At 38.7% G+C, this 24,746-nt stretch overlaps 1 protein-coding gene across 2 annotated transcripts in view; it reads right to left on the reverse strand.

Annotated features, from left to right (window-relative positions):
* The window catches only part of IMMP1L (inner mitochondrial membrane peptidase subunit 1), a 36,820-nt gene that overhangs the window by 8,647 nt on the left and 3,427 nt on the right, over positions 1-24,746 (reverse strand). Inside the window, exons 2-5 of one of the 2 annotated variants that reach the window (XM_081883329.1) lie at positions 5,761-5,943; positions 5,197-5,328; positions 4,192-4,280; positions 3,117-3,243 (exon numbers count right to left, since the gene is read on the reverse strand). In XM_081883329.1, the coding sequence (XP_081739455.1) occupies positions 3,117-3,243; positions 4,192-4,280; positions 5,197-5,301 (321 nt within the window). In that variant the 5' untranslated portion in view covers positions 5,302-5,328; positions 5,761-5,943. The remainder of the gene's footprint in view (positions 1-3,116; positions 3,244-4,191; positions 4,281-5,196; positions 5,329-5,760; positions 5,944-24,746) is intronic. The other variant, XM_081883330.1, reaches the window with a different exon arrangement.

Here is a 24,746-nt window from a genome sequence, read left to right on the forward strand (position 1 = left end):
CTTGCAAAAAGCAGGTTCCTTATTTACAGGTCCTATCTGTATTAAGTGACATTACTAGACCCTTCTTCTGTTGAAGTGACACAAGGGCTGAGCATATCAGTGCCTTGCGATATATAACCTAGTTTATTACAATTTTCCTGCTTGCCTCTTCAGTTTGTAAATAGCAACAGCACCAACTGAACATATGGTAAATAGAATGTAACACAGGCACATTTTTAAATCACAAGCAAATGCAACAATACAGTATTCATTATTTGATATATATATAGTTCTAAATTTGAACTGCGATAAATGCACATAATACAATTATGAACAAAACCCCAAGTTTTGTTGTCAATACATTTTCTAAAGAAACGCTAATTCTGATGTTAATTGAAGTGAATAACTGAAACACATTTTGTTTTAGAATGCTGTTACAAATCATTAAACTGGGTCATTGAGGGCTTTACAAGTATATAGGGTTACATAGTTTATATCAAGCACTTCTCTAACTCTGTGTTACACAGCATACATTGTCAAACAACACACAACAAAGAACACAGCAAATTGGCCACAAAACACAGGTTGAGGGAGGGCATCCTTTTTTTAAAAAAAACAAACTTTAAAAGCCCCTCTTGCACAAAACCCCCTGCGTTTATCTGTCAAATCTGGCAGGCTTATGCCAACATATGAAAGTTTTATGTGGCTGTTGATGTTCTTATTCTAGTCAATGGAAAAGACATTGGAGACTTCAGAAAATGTGTGAGGCTTTGCCTTAGTTCCAAGGTGAAATGTGATGTCACAGCTGTTCTTGGTCCCTCACCTTTCCTAGTATTTTCAAATTTCAAGGTGTTCCATTCCATTTAAGTGCAAGAAACATTTAAAGTCATGCTTTATTTCAAATCCCCCAGTCCTATCTTAACACAAAGCTGCTCATACAGCTGTATAATGTTGGCATGGTGACATATTTCCTAAGCCAAAACCAGATAAAGTTTATATTCATTGCATTTTCAGAAAGGAGCTTCAGTTTCCATTTGTCTTTCCTCAATTGTTTCATCAGAATTCACGAACAAGCACGAACACATAATGCTTTAAAATGGAATTCACTGGAATCACTGTACTTTTGTCAGTAAATTAAATAGGAAAAGAATTAATACAATATTGGTGTTAATCCTGTATACATTGTGAGTTTTAGTGACTGAATGATACAGCAGTGTTAACCCTGCCACATTAACACTGCACATCTTATCCTGCCTAATCCTGTAATGAATTTGAGACTAATAGTGATACTCCTCCATTTCTTAGGGCCTTGCATGTTTATCTCCATAACAAAGGGGTGTCATGTCAAACACGACATTATTCTTTTCACTCCAGGGATCAAGCAAGATAAAGTAGATTATGAGAGCAGAACTTATTCAATCTGAATTTTTAAAATGGATTCCTCAGGAAAGGACTTGCTATATACCATATTTTTCGCTCTATTACACGCATCTGACCATAACACGCATGTAGTTTTTAGAGGAGGAAAACAAGAAAAAAATATTCTGAACGAAACAGTGGGTGCATGATTTTTATGGTTCATGCTGTGGCCACAGACATGTGATCTGATGGTGAGTTTGGGGTAGCCCAATGCAAAAATCCTGAGGATCCATGTGGATCCTTGCTTTGTAACCACGTTTAAAGTGGGGAGGGAAGGAAAAGCACTCAAGGGAGCACGCGTGGAGAAGGAGCTTTTCGGTGAGCTGAGCAGGAGGAGGGAGGGAAAGAGCACTGTTGCTTTAAAGGTATACTTAAGGTACTTGCCCTGTGCCTGGGGTTTTTTCCATTTAACAGTTTGCAGCCTTTTCCTTCCACTCCTTGTTTTGAGGCAGAATAGATTTGAGCAAGTGAGGAGGACTTGGATTGCAGGGGATTCACCATTAGCTGTGTAAAAGTGCTCCTCCTTGCAGCCTGAGTGATAAGCAGCCACCAGCAGCAATAGAATGGAGCACAAAAAAGTGGTAGGGGCACTAGGACCCAGACAATGCTCGAATCTATCCTGCCTGAAAAAAAGCTGCTCCCTCCCAGCGGATCAGCTGAGACTGAGACGCGGGGATTTGCGAAGTTTTCCCCCCTCCCTCATCCCCAGCCTTTTTTCTTTAACTTCCTGGTTTTCACTGCGTGGCTCAGAGCTCGAGGTTGGTTTTATTTTGCTGCTGGTTGCTTAAATTTTATCTTTCCTGCTGTCCCTCTGCAGCCTCATTGCTCTGTTTAGAGAGCTCACGGGCCTTTGCTAGCGTCTGTCCCTCCTCCCGTGTAAGCGGCTGCTGCCCGCTTTGCTGCCATGGCTCTTCTTCCCTCCCTCCTCCCCGGCTCCAGGTCGCTTTAAAGCAAGCAAAGCGAGAGCCTCGTAGAGTGTGTAAGCAGCTCCCGCTTTGCTTGACTGACGGCAGCCATGGCTCCGATCCGTGCATTCGCTCCTTAACACGCACAGGCATTTCCCCTTACTTTCTAGGAGCAAAAAACTGCGTGTTATGGTCCGAAAAGTACGGTAAATTCATGTAGTAAATTTTTTAATATAGCCAAAACTGAAAACCATTTAAATAGAAACCATGGTTACCACATACTAAAAAATGGCACCCACTTGCCACGCTGAACTAGAATTTTATTTATATATGGAACGTATAATATACCAAAGAGGATTTTTGCTCCATTCATTCTGAGGTTACAATAAATTCAGGGGCTAAAAAGTTGACCTAACATAGGTCAATCTCCAAAAGTTGTTGACTACTTTACAACTGTCGTTCCCTGCCTAAAGGGTCATGCTTAAGAATAGATCTTGGGCTCAACCCAGAAATATCCGGTCAGTCTTTGGGAAATGTGGATATGCTTAACTTTGACATGTTTTGGTTCTTCAGCAAAGATGCCTTCTTATAACTTGTCCCACGGAACTTCAAGGAATGTGTGAATGTGTGTGGTGGGCTGGAGTGTGGAAAAGGAACTGCGAAATACCCTTTCAGCAAATGTCACTGTACAAGTGCTGAAGTGGAAACAACCCACTGCAACTGAACGTTTACCACCTGAAATGCTGAAAGCCATGAAAACAAAAAGGTGCTTTAAAAGTGCTCTCAAAAACAATGATAAGCAATGCTACTTACGTAACTGTGGGTCTTAAGAAAATCTGAAGGGCTGCTTGTACAGACTTTATCTCCTTCCAAGCCAATTACTCTTTTACATATGTTAGATTTGGGGTCACTTGGGTTTTTCGCAATGATGATATCACCTCTAAGGAAAAAGGTTGTGAGGAAATGTCAGGATCCAGAAAGAAGTCAACGATGTACACATTTCAAATTGGTGCTGGCCAACTGTTTGGGACACAGTGCCAAATGACAAGTCTGAATTATTAGGGAATGCCATTCTAGTTCAGGCGCCTTCCTGCCCCTACACTTTGAAGTGGTATTGCCTTCTATCTACCGATTCAGGGAGCAGTGCAGTGTTGGAGAATCATTGTCCCACCTATTATGTCATACATAACCAATCCTGTAGCCTCTTCTGTGTGTGACTAGCATCAAGTGCTACAAACTATGGCTCCTTGTGACAACGCAACACCCATAACACAGGCTGGCCTCCCGTTTTCTAAAGCATTCAGCAAACTGGCTAACAATATGCTTTCCCACTCCCTTGCACCACAACCTATTTTCAAATTGTTATCCAGCAGCAATTAAGTGTTAGATTGCAAATATAAGGATTAATGCATAGGGCCTGGCCCTTTATATGACCGTTGAGCACTGTGTACACATCCACAGCTCTATAAAATACTAATAAAGCAGCATTTGGATAACACAATAAATGGCATTTATGGCATTTCTGGAGAGAATTGCTCTGTGAATTTGCTTCCTGGAGATATACTCTAGTTGTCCATTACAATACAGGGCAAGATAAGCTAAAAATAAGCAATCCTAAAGTAGGGTGGCTATAAAGAAAACCTGTGAAGATAATCCACAATGAATTCTCAGTCTCTGAATTAATGCGAAAATATGCCAAATCAGGAAAGCTTCCAGAAGGCATAAAATGATACCCATTTATTCTCCCAATTTAAAATAGGTAACTTAAGAGATTATGAAAAATATTTACAAAATTAACAATAAAAGCAGCAGTATGATTATAAAGATAAGCATAATCAGAAAGCGAGTATCTGTACAAACAGAACTATGGAAAATTGGAGCAACATACTTCTGAATGCTATAAAACTGGAGGGTAAGGTTCTCAGAAAACACAATATCAGAATTTTGAATGGTAGGCTCCATTGAAGGTCCTGAACACTAAAAACAAAAATAAAGAGGACAATTACTATTTGAGAAGTATGTCATCACATGCAGTATTTTAAATAAATAAATTACAGTATCTTTAGACCAATCTGGTAAATATAAAACAGCTCAGCTTTCACCAACCTGGTGCCCCTCAGATATTTGGACTGCAGCTTCCTAGAAGTCCCCACCTGGAAGGCCATACAGATGTGAGTTGTACTCCAAATATCTGGAGTGCACCAGGCTGATTTTCATATGTAAACCTGTCCCCTTGATTTCTATAAGTTTGATGTCTCTCTCTATAGATTCTGGTTCCACTGGGCCCTGAATTCTCACCTGAGATGTCAGTGAAGTTTAGTATTAGTTTTGGGAGATCAAAGAGGTAAGCGTTACAAACCTACACATTCTTCTATGGCTCAGATTAAATAATGAGCCAGAGAATAATTCCTGAGTTACATTCTCTTGCTTACTCAGCCCTAAACCTATGAAAATAGCCATGTACCAATAGTTTCCGGGAGCTGAAGTTAAATAGAGGAGCATCATTTATTTTAGTTACTTATTTTTAGCCAACTCTTCATTCAAACAATCCTAGTGTGGGGTACTACAAGTCCATGAAATAACTAGGCAAAAGCAATTCTATAAAACCAGTCAACAAATTCTGTGAGCACAACTGCCTAACTCCATAGCTAAAACTAATCTAAAACCTGGGAAAATAAAAAAAGGTGTTAATAGGTGGTGAAAACCCACCAGGGTCAGAATCATGAGCTCCCTGCTCAGTTTAAAGAAAGCTTTAAAGGTTCAAGTTATAAAGTCTAGATGAGTATACTTCAAATACTTCTTTATTAAAACAGAAGACTGGAGTGTGAAAGCTAAGAAACTGAAAATTGACGTGGTAATTTTATTGTTTATTTGATAGCCTTTGTTAACTCACCACAACAATTCCTCCAATGTATTCAAAGGCACAATGTGCTATGCACCCATACTGAATAGTATATCCAAGAAGTCGAAGAGTCTTTCTAATGACATCTTGCAACATAGCAGTTTTATGGTTGTGCAGCGGGTCCTAGTTTAAGGGATCAGAAATACACCAGATATGAATTCTCACCATAGTACAAGCATTCAACAGAATTTATAAAATACACTAACTTAAGATGCTACAATTCAAAAACCAGGATTCAAATTAACTTTCAGGGAGATTAGTTTGGTCAAAAGTTCTAGAAGAATTTTAATGTGGGTTATGAGGAGCTGAAAAAAAATCACAGAAGCAACTTGTCCTCATTGCTTAAAAGCACAACTATCCTTCCAGCAAGACATTCCAAATGTAAACTACCACTTAGGCTTTCTTCTTAATCTCTCATTTCATTCATTACATATTTCGCATAATTAAAGAATTACAAAACATTGATACAAAACAAGTAACACAAACAATGAGAATAAGAGAGTAAAATAACTAATTAACATCATTTAATTCAAGTTTTAGATAATAAAGATTTACTTTGCAGTTTTCTGGTAGCTGGTACTGGTAGACTGTGAACTGATGAATTTTGGCTATAATGTCATTCCAGAATTGTTTGTTTAGGCAAGTCCAGACGATGTTGTATGTAGTCTGCTTTTGGAGTCCAGCATCTCCAACATAAATCAGAACTACCAGAGTAAATTCCGTATGGTAAATTTCAACCTGTATGGAGTAAAATGTGATTTGTTAAGTATTTTTTTTAGACCCTTTAAATGTCTTTATTAAGAATATTTGTTACCATTCCTTCACAGAAAGTCCCATGGTGGGTTACTTCACAATAAAACAGTAAAATACAATATACAGACAGCAAACAGTTAAACGTGCAATCAGTGAATAACATCATTTGAAGGAATGTTGTTAAATATGACCACTCTTGTTCTGAACTGGAAAATTAAAATCATCATTACATTTCTTCTTTAAAGAGATTTGGGCTATTTGTGTTTGGGTAACAAATGGTATATCCTATTAATCAGTTTCTGGGTGTTGAGATTTGTTATACAAGAATCAAACGCTTAAACATTATAAGGATGGCTGAATTTACAATATATCTGACTTGAAAATATATAAAAAACCCAACCTACTGAGTGAAAACCTTTCATGAGAGGGTTGGTTGTTCATACAGAATTATATGGTCATTGATCATCCATCTGTAAATTGTTATGATATTAGTTTCCCCATATATCCTTAAGTTTCATTCATTATGAAAGATGGGTGTCAAATGTGCAATCTGGTACCATCCCAATATGGTATCCGCCAGACCCAGTCTAGATACAGTGGTACCTTGGCTTATGAACTTAAACCGTTCCGGAAGTCCGTTCTTAAACCAAAGCGTTCTTAAACCAAAGCGTGCTTTCCCATAGCAGCGGGGGACTCAATTTACAAGTGGAACACACTCAACAGAAAGTGGAACATGTTCTGCTTCCAAGGCAAAATTCACAAACCAAAACACCTGCTTCCAGGTTTGCAGCGTTCTTAATCCAAGGTACCACTGTATTCAAAACACAGAGGTGGTTCTGATGGGACAGAATCACAACACTAGCTTTCTGGCAGGTGTGCTGCCACTGCTGACCTTGAAGTAGAGGGCGAGGCGAAGGGAAGATCAGTGTAGTGCAAGTGCAACAACAGGAGTATTAGTTTTACCCAACTACTTCAGCTGCACCGCACATCACACCTCGCTCTTTCCCTCTTGGTAAGAGGCAGTGACACACCTGCCAGGAAGCTAGCATTGCAGCTCCACCCCACAAGACAGGCTGCTTCTGTTATTATTTTGGATAATAGGCAATATAATAGATATGTGCCAGAAACATGAAGAGAAATACACATCACCCATTTCTTATAGAATATGTCTCCCTAACCCTACTGGAAGTTCTCACATCTCACTGTGGAATAGCTTTTGCCTCCTTTGTAGCCTCATCACATTGCTGGCTCACAGTCACATTAAGACTTATCAAGATTCTCTTGTGTTATTTCCATTTAATGCGTTCCTATGAGAAAACAAAGTGCTTATTTCTGGGTGTCAAATGCATCAATTGAATATAGAAGAAACTTCTAAAACTTATATATGGAAATTAGATGACAACTGAAGCAAAACACATTAACACAATAACAGAAGCACAGTTGTCAAGAGAAAAACATTAATTAGCTCTCCACCTATCCAGTATCCCTATATCCATTTGTGGAGATATTTAAAATTTTAGGAAAGACAGAAAAAGCTTTAAATGATTGTGCAGCTAATTCCAGTGTTGGGATAGGAAAATTACTTTCATATTTACCGTAAACGCAAAAATTCAACTATAATGAAAAACAGAAGCCTATAGAGATGGTGGTTTTATTGTGGTTGTTTTTTCTTTAGTCAAAACTGACTTCTTGGCTGTTCTTGTTTTTAATTAAAAAAAACCTTCCAGTAGCACCTTAAAGACCAACTAAGTTAGTTCTTGGTATGAGCTTTCGTGTGCATGCACACTTCTTCAGATACACACACACAGCTTTCCAAGCTGTTATCCTCCATGGGGTGCAATCTCTAGAATACTGTACCTAAGTATATCAAGGATTTAGCAGTTTCACTATAAGCTACTAATGCACTATTCAACAGTAACAGGCACAGAGAAACTATTTCAGTAACATGCTGGAATTGCTAACCCGCTATTCACAAAGTTGATATGTAAGGCATACCATTGGCAAAACCTTAAAATAAATTATCTTCCTTTTTGATGTATGCAGCGCCAGGAATATGGACAAAAGGGCACACGTAAATTGAAACGGGAACAGCTGTATTCTGAACTAATTATGCTTTCAATCATAGTTTACTCAGAAACCACAGAAAAAGTGTTGCACTTTAATCAACCCAGGAAATTATAAGACTATGGGTAAAACCTTGATGTCAGAGGGCAAAATGCTGTGAGTTTAAAACATTTTTTGTAGGTAGTAAAAGAAAGATTGAGTGTCAGCAGATCACTCAGTGTCATAGGACAGGTGGGAATTAATGACCACAAAGTATCTAGCAGGAGCTACAGTAACAAAGTCTCTCCTGCAATAATTGCTAGAATGGCCTCCTTGGTTAAAGAGCAATTTGAGCCTGAAAGAAATTGCTTTGTTGTCTAGTTCAAACACAAGATGACTATAACAAGAGAAAGAAAGGCTCAGACACCTGCAGAGAGCAAGAGAAAACATATACATAAGAATGTTAGGTGGTAAGCACTACATAAAATAAATATTTCATATGAAAACTTTTGGAAACCAACACTCAAGATGTCAGGAACATTTGTAATGCAAGGAAAATATTGAAGTTAAAGCTCTGGCACAGATCTCATGAGGGCTCTTTGTATAATTTTCTACTCATATATATGGGCCATTTCTTGTGAAATGATTTCATTTGATATTAGTCTGAGTGTTATAGTGCTTCTTACACCAGGCTTATTACAGAAACTGAGTCCTCCTCCTAAGGATGTCATTAAAGCATACAGTATGCTCTAAATATACAAAGCAGGCAGACTGCCCACTGTTCCATTCACAAAGTGTTAGGTTTTGACCATACCATGCTTTTAATAGCAGAAGAGTGCTTCAACATAATGGAGAGGTCGGGTAACTTTCCAAAGCCCTCCAAATATAAAAAGGGAGAGGTTTCATATGGCTTTCCAAGAATGTGCTGAGCAATGGAAGGAAAGGGGGGGAGAGAGAGATGAAGAGAAATTGTCATGTCAAAATTTATCAGGTGGAATGGGACAGTACTGAAAGGAGAAGGGAAAATGGATACAGTACCAGGATATGGTGGTCCTATGCTGACCCATGAGAGTGCAGGTGGTGACCATTTTGTGCAGGGGTTCCGCTCCTGACCCCTGTGCACATCAGCAGAGCACACATGAGCCAAACCCAACTCACCCAGCCCCTCCAGCCCCGTTTTCAGGCCACTTCCGGGTCAGCAGCGACAAACACGTGCTTGGACATGCTGATTAGTTACACTGTTAAGTCAAGTGCTTCTGGCCACTAGAATCTATTTTGCGGGGATGAGCTGTAATACACACTAATAGATGGAAGTCAGCTGTGCAGAATATATATATATATATATATATATATATATATATATATATATATATATATATATATATATATATATATACTGAGAGGCACAACTTTGTATTGTTTCAACAGACCTTTTAACTGAAGCTCCTGAGACTACAAAGTGTTTCTGGTCTTCGAACAGAGTGGTTATCCAGGATAATGAAGCGTACTTGTAAATTTACATTAGAAGGCGTATATTAGTGGCATTTCGCTGAAAAAATATTCTTCACACATTTCCTAAACAGTACTGCCTTAATTATAAAGAGATTAATGTAATACTTCAAGATGTTTAACCGTTTGTCACACTATACACTTGTCTGCAGGTAAATACAGCAAGTATAGACACCTATGCAACAAGAGTACTATTTGAACCACATACCACGAACTTTCATATACCTACAACCATGGGCATAAACATTCCTTCAGCCAAAATCTGTGTGGTGCACTGTGGAGAGAAGTTCACAAAATTGTGTAATCTTGTGCTAGGCTGCAAAACAGTTCAAAAGGTACGGTATATTACCTCTGTGCTCCCTTGAAAAAAACAGTTTGTGTGGTTCTCTAGATCATGCCTATGAAGCATGGTAATTTGTGTGTGTGCAGATTTCTTTTCAAGTGTGGGCCTTTATGGAGTGCAGCCTTAATTGCTTATGGCTAATTCATGACACTGATATGTACTATGCGATAACTCACTGTCAAGGCTTCATTCAAGAAATATAAACTGATGTGGGAAGACACTTATTCAGATTTGTGGTATAAAATACACATTTTACCTGATACTTTTCATCCAGTCCAAAGTCAAATCTGAAATATAAATACAAGAATCTTTGCATTTTTCATTACCCGATTCCACCCCCACCCCTTGTTTATAAAATTAATCACAGCTAGCAGGGTAGAAATCGCTGTGAGCTTCATGAATGACATCCAAGAGATGGGAAAGGATTAGTTCACAGTTGCTGCCAGTTATAGCGCCAGGTGGCTTTTTCTGCAGCGAAGGTGTTAGCGATAATCCCATTACGCTGGTACTAAATCTTGCAGACATCAAAATTATCACCAAGGTTCCTTTTCATCCCATCCTTTCCAAATGACTGGAAGTCGCTTCACCTGAAAGAAGTCAAATCCACATGCAGCTGCTGTTTTAGCAGCCAGCAGACTCCCCGAGAATGCCAATCGTGATCCAATTTCGCTGTGCTGGTGGCCCCTATTCCCTGTCCAATAATACATCTGTTAAAAAATCCTACAGCTACAAATCAAGTTTAATCCTACCAGGGACCTCATGTTGGTCTTGTCTTCCAAAAAGGCAGCAGGTTCTGCTGTCTATCTCTGCTAGTGTCTGGGGAATACCCTTTAAATCTCAGTCCTACTTAGAAGAATAAGCTAAGGATCACAAAACATGACCTTAAAAACCCCGATATGACTATATTCTGACCCAGAGGCATTCATTCTAGGTGAAGATTAGAACTTTGCATAATAAGATTACACAGCAAGTGAATGATATCAAGGGACTATCCATATGCAGCCGCCTGGTTTTCTATAGAGAGCCTGTGCTCTGCAATATGCAGTGTAGACGAAACAGAGCTTTGCCTTTCTAGATGAAGTAAAATAGATTCACATAAATTAGTTGGCCATTTCCAGATTCCTAAATCCCCTATTACATCTTTTATTGACAGCTCCTGTGAGGATAGCACAATCATTATTTCTTTTTTGCTGTTGGCTTCTGAAACAATGGAGCTCTCTAAGTGAAATGTACATGGACTGTGTGTGGAAATTAACATCTTGTTTGCTGTAATCTTGGATTACAATTGACATTGTGCATAATAAAAGCAGGAAACATGGATAGAATTATCCTCTTCCTGAAACCAAAGGCTTTCTCAAATTCATGAAATAAATAGTGTAAGATAAGAATTTTTAAAATGTTGTTGCCGTTCATAAATAACCGTTAAACCAATTAAATACACAACTAAGTAAGCCAAATATATTTTTAAATTTAATATACACTCAAATCCTCCCTGTTAATTAATCATGTTTGCTGTGGACACATAAATTTATCAATAAGCTTACTGATTATGAACATTTTTGTTTCTGTGCGGTCTTACTTAGGGTACCTGATTATAACTACGGTACTTTTTTCTTAATAAATTCCAACTGGAATCAATGAAAAGTACATATACATGTGCTTATTGCACCTTGACGTTTATGTGAGTTGTAGAATTTTGAGATATATCAATCCATCTTTTTTTCTGGAAAAATAAAGAAGTCAATACTTTATTGATTTTAACTCATTATTAGAAAAACAAGCTCCATGCACATACAAAATGAAAGGGGCCAAATGTTTTTATCATCTGTGTCACCAGTTTCACATTTTAGGATTAATACTTGAAATGTAAAGATACATCATACATGTTCTGCATGGTAAGATATCAGCCATAAACAGGCTAAATACATATTGCAAGATTGCAAATAATTAAACAAGGTTGTGCAATCCCAAACCACAGCAAAATTTGAAGACGTGTAAGAACCATCTGAGTTGCCATATGTCCATATTGTACTGGAAGAAGCAGAAAGTCAAGCCTTCCTTGAAATGTAACTACAGAAGAGGTCTGAAATGTAAGTAGCCTTCAGAACCATTCACCAGTTTGCTGAAGAAAGGGATTTCTTCCTCAATCAGCTTTCCAAAATCTTTATTCACAAAACTGCTTCTGTATTGCTGGTATCATGACATACATCTGTAACTAATGGCTATCAATATGTAAGTGAGAATTATTTACCGCTTCTCAGGAAATTAGTAGTCCTAAAGCTGTCTGGGTGCACGGAGTACAGGTGCTAGACATGGTGTCATTTTGCATGCAAGGGTCATTTTCGTAGGGGCAGTCAACACAGATATGTGTTTTCTTTTGGTGTTGAGCTAAAAGTTTTTGGTCATCAGCTTTTGCCTTGAAAGTAAGAGGCTAGGTTCATAAGGGCTTTTGGAATTTGAGGAGGGGGTACCTATGGTTTTTGAGTGGTGGGAGTTACCAGTTGGTGGGTACTTAAGTTCTAATAAGTCCTTTCCTCTCCCATTTATACTGCTGCAAAAGCTCACTGTGGCAGCCACTTTCCATCTGCCACCCTTCAAATGTGGAAAGAAGCTACATGATGATGTAACCTCATTAGAAGGGTTATGGCTGGGGAACAACCACTTCCATCAGGGACTGCCCCCACAACGTCCACTGGAATCACAGTGCATCAAGACGTAGCATTGTTCTGGGTCATTCTGCAGGGAGGGAGAATGGCTGCTCGTAGGCAGCTGCCACAAAGATCTCTGCTGAAAAGGTCTTTTTACAACTTCAGGACCCAGTATTCACTCCTAGCCTAAAACTCACTCCCCTCCCCCAGCCCTGATTTTCAAAAAAACTTCAAAAGGAAAGTGAACCCATCAGGGATATCCAACCCATTCCAGGGTGTGCTTTGCGCCCAGGAGATCCAATTCACACAGAAAGTTTCCGCATGAGGACGAGGGTTTCCCCAATGGCTTAAATGTCAGGATCATCTCTGCACATGTATGCTTGTTAGATGTGTAGAGTTTATTGTCATTTAAGTCAATAGGAAACTGGCATTGCCGTATTTTTCGCTCTATAAGATGCACCAGACCATAAGATGCACCTAGTTTTTGGAGGAGGAAACAAGAAGAAAAAAAATCTGAATCTCAGAAGCGAGAACAACAAGAGGGATCGCTGCGCAGCGATCCCTCTTGCTGTTCTGGCTTCTGTGATAGCTGCGCAGCTTCATTCACTCCATAAGACACACACACATTTCCCCTTACTTTTTAGGAGGGAAAAAGTGAGTCTTATAGAGCAAAAAATACGGTATATGTACTGCCCGTATGAAGGATGGGTAGAAATTATTGAAAGTTGTAAATAATAGGCGGAGAATTTGCCCAAACTATTATATTTTGTATACATCTTATGACACTACATAATTTTTCTACATAAATTCTCAACACATATCTTTCCAACCATCTTTAAATATCTAACACCCATGTCTATGTATACACTTTTGGATGAAAGCCCCATTGCTTTCTATGGTCCTAGCTACTTAGACAAAAACTAGAATGCATATGACCAGAGTAATAGTGTATGGAACCACATTACATAATTAACACTCCATTAATACTCATTTGAGGCTGTTGCATTTATGTGACAAATAATAGAAATCAATATTTAATCACATGGCTATATTTTCCTCTATTTTTGGATAAGCAATACAAATACACAGTTTCTAAACATGAATAGATGAGTGCAATGATATTCAGTCTAAGTTAATCCCCAGACATCTAAATCCATGAATAAAAAATCATCAGGTTTAAATACACTGAGCCTATTAAGCAAGAACAAAAGCATATGCACAAAAGAGCTTTTAATATATTTCAAAGCCCACAAGAGCCATGGTCTCATTAAAATTATAAATTACTCAAACATGGAATGAAGATTCAAACTGCAGTGCAGCTAAGCAGATTACAGAAAACCTCGCGTTCCATATGATAACACACCATGGCCCTCCCAGATGGGGGCCTGGAACAAAAAAGGCCATCACTGCAGCTAGGGAAAACCACCTTGTGATCTCTGGTTTCTGTTCAGCAGATGACAGCCAAATAATATGTTGATTATTCTGTTTGTGCTGCTAAGCTTGTAAGATGGCATAAAAGCGATATGATCTATTGTGAACTCAATGCTAATGTGTTGCTCTACTCATAAATGATATACTGAATGTATTTGGAAACAATCTTTTATCTTTTAGGCCACTTTTTAAATGCATGAAATAAAATAAAAGGCAGCACCAAACATTATTAAATATGATGTTTTTAAGTAAAAGAGAAGGGGGAAACCTGGCATAGCAAAGACAAACAAGCCTCAGTCATCGCTTTGTGAAGTCAGAGGTCATATTTCTATTGTATTTAATGGGGTTTGGATCAAGCCCTTCACAAGCCAAGTACAGCCAACTTTTTCTACATCAGTATCATGTTAAAAAATTGAAGGCCTGAACTTAAAAGCAACAATACAGCTTTAACTTTGAATGGTCATATAAGTGTGTGTGTGTGTGTGTGTGTGTGTGTGTGTGTACACCATTTATATTTTTTTGGGTGTATATATATATATACACAATATATATATATATATATATATATATATATATATATATATATATATATATATATATAAAAAAACCATTTATATATATATATGCGTATTTAAAAAATTACAAAAGGAAAAAATGTTTTGAGTCTCTGCCATTTCGTTTATAGCAGTACCTGTTGATATGACTACTTACTATCTTTATATCATATAATTTGTGTTTCCTGGTACAGAAGTACTGATAGCCTTCTAATAACTAATCAGAGTTATGTAGCAGAATAGAGTTTGACTGTTGCCATATTTGTTTCTGAGACTAAGACCTGGCATATCAAGAGGTCATAAAGAAAACAGTTGTCATATTTAAGGAAAAGCCATTCTGAAGAACTACTGACCTCTTCCACTGCTTCCAAAATGTTAATGAGCAAGTGAAACAGGATTCACAGATGTTTCTTATTTTCAGTCAGATGCACACAAGACCCACAAATGCAATTTGTGTCGTTGGTTAAATGAAAGTAGATATGAACTATGTTTCGAACAATAACATTGCTAGGTGATAGTAAATTACTTCCTACAAATCCCTCTTCAAAACTCAAGTCTCTGGGTAGCCTTTGGAACAACACCCAAGTCCCAGGAAACCAAGGTCAGACCTATCATTAGGCAGAGTGAAGCAAGTGCCTCAGGCAACTATCTGGAGGTGGGGGGCAGTAAAGGCAGCCCCCCCCCAGGTTTTTCCACTGAGCCTTCCGGCTGTGCCCTTCAGTCACAACACCCCCATAAATAGCTGGCTGCCTTCAGGTATACTTAAATAAAATCCACTGTCAGTCCAAGTGGCTTCTGTACAGAGAATGGAGAAGAAGGTCCCCTCTTGTCCTTTTATTGGTAGCAAAATGTTTAGGACCAGCCTTGCAACTTGTTGTTAAGTATGCCAAGGTACATGTAATCAGTATAACTGCATATTCGTCTCCTGTTTATCATGCCACCTCGTGCCTTTCCCTATAACAAATAGATGCAATTAGGTACCCGGAATAAAGGAACGTTTACCTATACTTAGCGTATTTTTTGCTCTATAAGACTCACTTTTTCCCTCCTAAAAAGTAAGGGGAAATGTGTGTTCGTCTTATGGAGCGAATGCAGGCTGCACAGCTATCCCAGAAGCCAGAACAGCAAGAGGGATTGCTGCTTTCACTGCACAGCGATCCCTCTTGTTGTTCTGGCTTCTGAGATTCAGAATTTTTTTTTTCTTGTTTTCCTCCTCCAAAAACTAGGTGCGTCTTGTGGTCTGGTGCGTCTTATAGGGCGAAAAATACAGTAACTTTGAGCACTAATTTCTCATCCTCAACACAGTGACCTGGATCCTAAAAAAATTTCAACTCATGGAATTGAGTTCATTGAAAAGGGCTTTCCTGTCTCCCCTGTTCTTCTGTAACCCTTGGCCATAGCTGTCAACTTTCAGATTTGAAAATAAGGGATCAGCAGCCTTGAAAATAAGGGATCAGCAGCTTCACCTGTGCCGGGGACAGTGTACGGGATATCTAATAATCTGGGATAGCAGCAGGAAACAGCACTGGACTAAGGGAATTTCACGCAAAAAAAAGGGAAGGTGGACAGCTATGCCCTCGGCATGTATACACCCTGAATGTTTAGGGACGAAGATCCCTCTAAAATAGTGTGGCACCCCGCTCTAATCTTTCATGGGTTCCATGTGCTTACCCAGGGTTTGTGTTTCCTTCGGAATGAGGTACAGTGGAGACTGTGCTGTCTTTATGATACATGGTTCATTTACACATATATATAACCAGATTCTACAATGGAGGGGTTCACAGCATTAAAGGGTCTTGCTTCTCCAATAGCCGCAGGCTTGGATTCAAACAGTTCTCAAACATTGCTCTGACTCTCTCTCCAGCTGACAACTTTACTTCCAGGTCACATCACTCCAACTCCACTCTAAACTCAGGTTTTGCCCTTCTTACTCTGAGTTGAGGGAGGGGCCTCACCCATTTGCTATCTCACATAGAGCTCCTTTCCCTTGTTTCCCTTAATTGTCCATCAAACAGGCTATGACCTCAATACAGGAAGCTAGCCTGGGTTATATTTTAACACTTGCTGGATCCGGAGGTTAGAAGGATTTCGCATACAGCCCACTTCCCTCCCACCCACCCCCACAAAGCCCTCATAATTTTAGGATGGAATGTGGCACCCGGGATAACGGCAGAATAAGAAGGGGCGAGTTGCTGTGACAACTCCCCCCAGCCAGTTGCGATGGTCATGGGGCACACAGTGGGAGGAAAAAAAAGGGGGGACTCCATTGTGCAAGTGGAAGTCCTTGTGAAGGGCTTCCATTAATGGGGCTGCTTAGGCAAATCCCACACCAGGATATTAAGTATTTCTAAATAAATAAACACTACTCATTTTAATGGGATTTATTTCCAAGTTAGGTATCATTAGGACTACACCCTTGATGTAGTTTATGTGCTTCCTTAATCTTTGCACTAGGTACAAGTCATGCATTATCTCTTCCATTTGCTCTGTGTATGTTTTCCTGTTTCAAATATGTACACCTTTTTCTGTTTTGAATATGCATAGTACACATTAGAAGTGCTGCCTACCAATGACAAATATTATTTGAGCAAGAACTCTATAAACCTTGGAAAAGCCCATATGCATAATGACCTGTGCTGTCCTGCAGTAAAATTTTATAGCCTGTTTTTTTCAAAGATACTGAACTTACTGAATAATGGCAGATAACACAGTACATTCAGCTGCTAGTTCAAGCATTAGTAAAGCAAACACGGTGGAAGAAATGCCTTACATCCTGGGATCTTAAATTTTTCAAGGTCTTGAAATCACTATCACTGTATTGGTTGTAATTCATAAAAATAACTATTTAGAGAACTGTTTATGGGATTGTTCTCAGAGATAATTTGTTTGGTCGAAATTCATCTGACTGATCATCAGACAACGTCTTTTGGTTTTCACTGACATGTGTTAACAGAAAGCAAATTTCCTTCAGCTTAGATTTTTCTAACATTGTATAACACTTTTATTCTTCTCAGATCAAAGATGATTAAAGCATGCTATAATTTAGACTCCTGGTACAGACTTTTAAAAAGTGTAAATACTATTGTGAGATATTTCTGTTGGAATTCAAACTGAAATTGGCATTGCTCATCAGAAGCAAAGAATCCCTCATGGGGGGAAAACTTATACAAGACTTGCCCATATTTGAAAAGATGTTGCTACTGAGTAACCAGCAATATTTTTTCTCCCAGAGTTGAAACAGTCAAATAAAAATATAAAACATTATGTGATTTAAAAAAACCACACATAAAAACACATTACAATCATAATCAGTTCAAAACAGTAGCAAACTATTGGGATACTAACTCTCAACAGTCCAACCAAAAGGTATGTTTATGTCTTCAGTTGATATCAGAAGACTGCTAATGAGGGTGCCAACCGCATCTCCATCAGGAGAGAGTACCACAGCCAGGAGACCACAACACAGAATGCTTTTACCCATATTCCTGTACAACATGCTATGCCTATAGATGGGACTCAAAGAAAGGACTCCCTGAAGAATCATAGCTCAGGTTGGGAGGGGTGTTCCTTTTAGTCCTTGGGTCCTAAGCCATTTAAGGTTTTATATACTAGTGTCAACACAATGAGTTGGTTCTGGTGATTAACAGGTCACCAGAGCAGCTATATAATCCCATTTTTCTGCCCCACTTAATAACATTGCAGCTGTGTTCTGTTCCAGCTTCAGCTTCTGGATCATTTTCACAGATACTTCTACACAGAGTGCATTGCAGTAGACCAATCATGTAGTCGCTAGAGCATGAATAACTGACATCTGACTATCCCTGTTCAGGAGTGGACAAAGTCATCAAACCAGCAGAAGCCAGAAACGCGTGGGAAGCAACACTCTCACTATGTCCCCGATGCGTAATATCTGCTACGGAAGAGCATAGCAGCCTGGGGCACTCATAGCGCTACCTTAACATGTCATTGCTGAAACTGGTACACAGATTGATTCCATTCACAGTATTTCCTTAAATAGTAAAAATCAATGGGTGGTAGTCAACCATGTTTTACTTAAGAGTAGATCCATAAAATTTTCAATGGGTCTACTCTGAGTAAAACACAGTTGAACACCACCCAAAGCTTCTGCAAATGACATTTTACTTTCCTCACAGAACATCATTCCAATTTAAAGTAGGACATAAGCTGTAAACTTTACCATTTCTTGGTAAAGAAATGGTACCATTTCTTGGAGCAAATATAATTTCTTGGAGCAAAAGAAATTGCTCCCTTAGATGTCTTTCTCCCTCCCATCTCTTCTATTTATTTATTTAATTAATTCATTAACTAAAATTTCATACCATTTAACTGTAAATAAGACCACTAAGCGGATATGTCAGCCTTCTAGCATTAAAGTACTACCAACTTCTTGATGTAGAAAAAGGGAAGTCAGTTCTGTGGATAGCTTTTTCAGTACAGCTCTTCTTACCAGAAAGCTACCTATGAGACTCATACATACCCCACCCCATGAGAAGTTACAATAATGAATAGTCCTTTGATGCTAGAGAAACAGAAACTATGTGTATCAGTGGGAAAAGTTCTAGAGACCTGATGTCAGATCAGAGACTCTCATCTTTGCCATGGACTCTTGGTGTGGTCCCAGGCAATTCATGCTCTCCAACTCTTAATTATCTATCACTAATATGGGAGTGAAAGTCAGTTCAGACATCCAAAGGAGGGGGAAAATATAAAGCATGAATGGTATCTCATAATGATCTGCTTCACAGTGTCACCTGATTTCCTTGTGTGCCCGTACACACAAACATATGAACCTGCACCTTACATGTGTTCGTAGTAACAACTGATGTTAAAATGAAAGGCTTGATAATAAGCTTCTAAAGCACTTGCAGTAATAGTAGTACATGCTGTTTCACAACCTGGCAACTTGAGACATGTCTTTGTTTGATTCTTGGAAGTCATAAAAATGTAAAACAATTATAATGCCCACTTTCTGTGCTCATTTCAGCCTGGAGAAAAACTGAAAAATATGGGAGGGAATCAAAAAGGGTAGAGCTGAACACACGGGAAAATCATATGCATCTAATATAACCCACAAGAGCTCATGCTATACTAACAGTGCAATTCTGTACATGACTACTCAGAAGTAAGCCCTACTGAATTCATGGAGACTTACTTACTCATACTATATATGACTGCAGCCTAAATTGTTAAGACATTGAGATGCTACTAGATTATCTGCAGTTTATCAGAAAGTAAGTTTTCTTAGGCGAGAATTGATCCAATCTATTCTATAGCATACAAAGATATAGTTCATTATGAGAAAATAATTTTCCAGCACCAAAATTCCTAATTTTCCTCATGTTAAATTCCTCGTGTTAAATATTCAGCTAATTTGCACCAAGCTAGGATTACACCATTTATATTATATTATTGAAACCTTGGAAATAATAGTATGCATTTCTTTTTTGTGTTCCTTTTTAATATTCAGGAAGCTTTTAAAAGTCAGCAATAATTATTTTAATCTATGCTCTCTGTTTTTCCTTGGGATGGTTCCCAGAAAGACCCATCTCCACAATACCATCTATTGTTTGTACAATATGGCCGCAATCCATAGCCCCAGCAATGAGATGGAAGACATCAAGTTTGCCCAGGGAACTTTGATTTTCCATAGCAAATTGTGGACTAGCACTACTTGTACACACCAGTCTGTCTTTCTGGAATGCAGCCACTATAATTAAGTTGGCACTTATAAAATATATATAAATCCATGTATTTTTCATGAAATTATATGACTTAAAAAAACAAAACTTCAGCCTTAATACTTCACTACACGAGCAAGCTTACAATTTGGATGGGTTATATCCGTGCAACAAAGAAAACAATACAACAGGTTTGAAGCACCACAGAATACCACCATGGTCAGGATCCAAGAGCTAAGAAACAACTTTTCAGCCTCTAATAATATGCACAATGACTTGGGAGTAAGCTCCACTGAACATGGTGGGTTTTTTATTCTTTTAGCAGCAGCTGTCTGTATGGCACTTTAGAGGACAGGTTCCTGCCCCAAGAAGCTTGCACACAAGAAACAACACAAGAAGGGAAGGCAACAGGCAGTTGTTTCCATTAAAGATGCTTAGAGTTAGTTACAGGCCCAGTTACAGTAAGGCATGAGAAGTAGTGGTTACATCAAAGGCTTAACAGAAAAGGTGGATTTTGTAGAGACGCTTGAAGAGAAGTGGCATCGCACAGGCATTCGGGGAAGAAATTCCAAAATGCCTATGACTGGGTGGCATGTTATGGAACTTGCTGGGTGCAATGTGTTTTCAAAATGTTGGCTTCTGGACTGAAGGTACTAGATTTCTCAAGCTTATCCCCTCTTTGTTTGTAAAGGGATTAAGAAAATGAAGCCATCATCTTTGCACCTGTAGTCTTTGACCCATTCTACTGAAATACCTAAGAACATCTCAAGAAGCTTGAGCTCACAGCACAGACACTTCAGGGAGCTGTACGCATGGCTGGTAGCTTTCCTTGTCAGATGACTCAACAGTTAATCTGATTTAGTGACTATAAAACTTTAATCAACAAAATCCAATGCTATTACATTCCAGAACTGATGAGAAAAGAGGGTTTTGTGTATAAAGGACAGGTGCCACTAAGAAGATTATTTAAAATAGCAATGTAACTGACGACAGTGCAGGTGTTACCCCCTCTACTAAATCATCTGCTTCTCTCCTTCAGTATGGGAAACAATGATGAAAGTATTCAAATTAGCATAGCTTTGTGAAAATAAGAATTATAGAATTTTATAAATTCAAATACAGATTTTAATATTTACACCATATGAAAAAAGAAACAAAATGTCTCATTGTGCTAAAAAGTACCTTATAGACTTAGGGTATGTCAAATTTTGTAACTTTCAAATTTCAAAAATTAGGGGTGCTAAAAAGTTGTAACATGACTTGGGAGTTCAAAATATATTTTGGTTAAATTAATATAATTTCGCTTTGCTTGGTAAGTAAAATGTGCGTAAAATGGCATAGAAATTGTTAAAAAATGGTTACCAAGTACTTGCAGTTATATTTAATATTAATATTATTATCATTATCATTTAGCATTATCTGATATTTTCAGAAGGTAAAACTAAAATTCCAAAAGACGTTTATGTGCTTCTTCATTAAATGCAGACTTACCAAGCTAAATCTTGTCCAATCAAAAAATAATAGCAGATTTTAACTCACACCCAATAACATATTTTTAAGGCCCTCACTAAAGAAATTTACAAAAAAAGTTTCACCCCCTAAAATGACCTTGCTTGCATCTAGTTGCAACCTGACTTTGGAATGTATTGGCCCATACCCATTAGCAGATAGATGCTTACGGTTTTTTAAAATTATTTATAACTCAGATAGAATGTACACCACAGATCAGGAAAGGTCTCACCAAAGCCAAGAGGATGCCAGCATGGTTAATGAGCAGTGTCACGGGAGATATTAGAGGCAATAAGGCTCATGTCAGGAAACAGAAGTCTTTTCCAAATGAGAATAAAAAGGAACCTGAACTGTGGCAAAAGAAATGAAAGCAGATACTGAAGGATGCAAAAATTTGCACAGTGTGTTATTGAAACATTAAGGGCATACTAAAAGAGAAAAAGGAGACTGAAACTGAAGAGATTCTTTGCATTGACTTCAGTGTGGAAGATGTTGGGCAGAGCCCTGTGCCTGAAGTAACGTTCTCAGGAAGGGAAACTGAGGAAAATAGTGATGGCAAGAGACAAAAGTTCTTATTGGCCTAGATAGAATAAAAAACAAAAAACAAACCAATCTTTGGGTCCAGATATGACATTAACACAAATATTTGTCGAGTTGCAGCTCGGCATCCAAAGAAAAATCAGTCTCACACCATAGTAGGTTCCGAAATATGGCTGCTCCTAGGGCTAATGCAGCACAGCTTTTTATTGTGTGAAATCAGAAAGATACAAAGTACAAGCCAAGCAATTTGTTCTAGCAAGCAGATAAGAACCTTCGCACTAGACCATGCGAGCATCAGGCCATGCCACGTTAGCCAATCATATAGGACATCACGAGCTGTCCACGCGCTGTTCATGTTCCAAGGATGCTTCTAGCTATGAAATCACCCTATAACAATAAGAACTTTGCTCATGCTCTCATGTACAAGCAATCATTTTCCCACATATCCCCTTTTCTTGTTTATATTATTAGAGGAAAAGAGGGACCATTAGTCCAAATCGTACACTTCCTTGCCGAAGCGTCTACACCTTGCAACATAAATTCCTCTTGTAACCCCTGTGGTGGGCCGTGGTCGGTACCACCATGCAGTGCATTGGGAAATCAAAGAGGGTATGCATTGAATGCAACAACACACCATAATAAAACCAACAATACATGCAATTACAATCAATAATACTTTTCTTAACCACACTCCATTGGGTAACCAAGAAGACAACCACTCCCATGGATCAAAACCTTCAGGTGGATTCAAAGGATTATGGGCTATCATTTGTTCCATATGATCAATAGTAGCAGAGATATTGGTCGATTGATCAGTTATATACATGCAGCAATGAGAATAAATTAAGGCACAAATTCCACCTTTAGAAGCAAGGATCACATCTAAAGCATAATGATGTTGAAGAACTACATTTCTTATTTCTGATATTTCTTTGTTAATCATTTTTAAAGCCAAAATGGTGGAATTAAACAAATTTTCTGTCCAGTTTGCCAATTTATGCAAATCACGGTAATTCATGGCTGCACCTAAAGAAGGCAGAAGGGACCTAGAGATGGCCGTCCCTGTATATTGAGAAATAGGTGATAGTACTTCCCTTCTGTTACGCAAACGGACCGCTGGGAGCTTATCTATTTTATATACCAAGGGTACTACTATACCTAACGTGCAGGTACCAGAAAAGGCAGAGGGGATTTCTTTGTAGGCATGTGTGCCACAAAGTAACCATAAATCAGATTGAAGTAAACATGCAGTTCTGCTGCTTTTTCTCATCCAGTCGAACCAAACATAAAAGTCTCTACACGCAGCTTGTTGTTCATAGGTCATGTAAGTTGTGACATTATTAATTAAAACCTTTGGTCTGCCACTCATGGTTGTAACATTAAGAAAACAAGAAGATCCATTAATGTATTCATGTGTCCAATTACAATATGGATAATGACCTAAAAATTTTTTGCTATTGTGATTAAAATGAAAACAATAAGGAGCTAATTCTACAAGCGATAGAGATACAGGAGGTAAACTTATGCGATTGTCCTTCATATTATTGCTAATCTTATATGAAGCATTTATTGGAATGCTAGAATACCACCACCAAAAAAGGCTCAAAGCTTCGAGAAGCTTTTTAAAATCATTTTTCTCAGCAGCTAAAAGGCACTAGCCAAGCATATTCCGCTTGCTGTAACTAAAAAGATTGCAACAAGGTCGAGAACAGGGGCCATTGTCTTCGCAGGCCTTGTTTAAAAAAAACCATGTTGCAACTTGCTTTCTGTCCGGGAACCATGCCAAAGCACAAGAATGAAACAACTGGAACACACTGAAAACCCCCTCACCCCCTCCCTTGCCAAGAGTCCACAATAGTTTCAAGACAGCCCTCTGTACATGCTCAGGGGAACACATCATAGGGCAGGACTCCTGAGGGAGGAGAAACAAAAATATCTGGGGGGTAAAATCCAAGCGATGCCGGTCTGACGAGGGCGTCCTTCAAAGCCAGGTTCATTTCCCAGACAAGAGGCGGCAAAACTGTAACGATAAGTGGTAGAAACGGTGGCTTCCCAGGGGGAAGGGGGGCCAACGCGATAGGGTTGAAGATGGCCTTTCAACGTGCCAGGAAACACTGGAACCGCTGTGGAAGGTGACGTAATCCAGGGCACATCAATATGGCGATGTCTCCAACTGCAATGCGGGTTGAGGTCAGGTGAGAGGTCATCACCGGCAAACAGCGTAAAATACGGTTTCAAGGCGCTGGTGTCTCCTTGGGCGAAGACGAGGCAACAGAAGAGCGCCAAAGTCGAACGCAAGAAATCAAAGAAGTTGGACCCTTCTACTGTGGATCTGGAAGCAACCTGTATGACACTAAAGGACGCTGCAATATTTCTTCCTTCCAGAAATGAAGTTCAGCAGGCGTAAAATTCCTGTTGCCAAATAACCAGGGTGACCAATATGTGATCTAAGATGTGCTTCAGAAAATTGACAAGTCCTGGCCTGTATCAAAGATGGGGCACTTTGTGCTGG

This window comes from Podarcis melisellensis (genome assembly GCF_964234715.1).
Source record: "Podarcis melisellensis genome assembly, chromosome: 1".
NCBI classification, from domain to species: Eukaryota; Metazoa; Chordata; class Lepidosauria; order Squamata; family Lacertidae; genus Podarcis; species Podarcis melisellensis.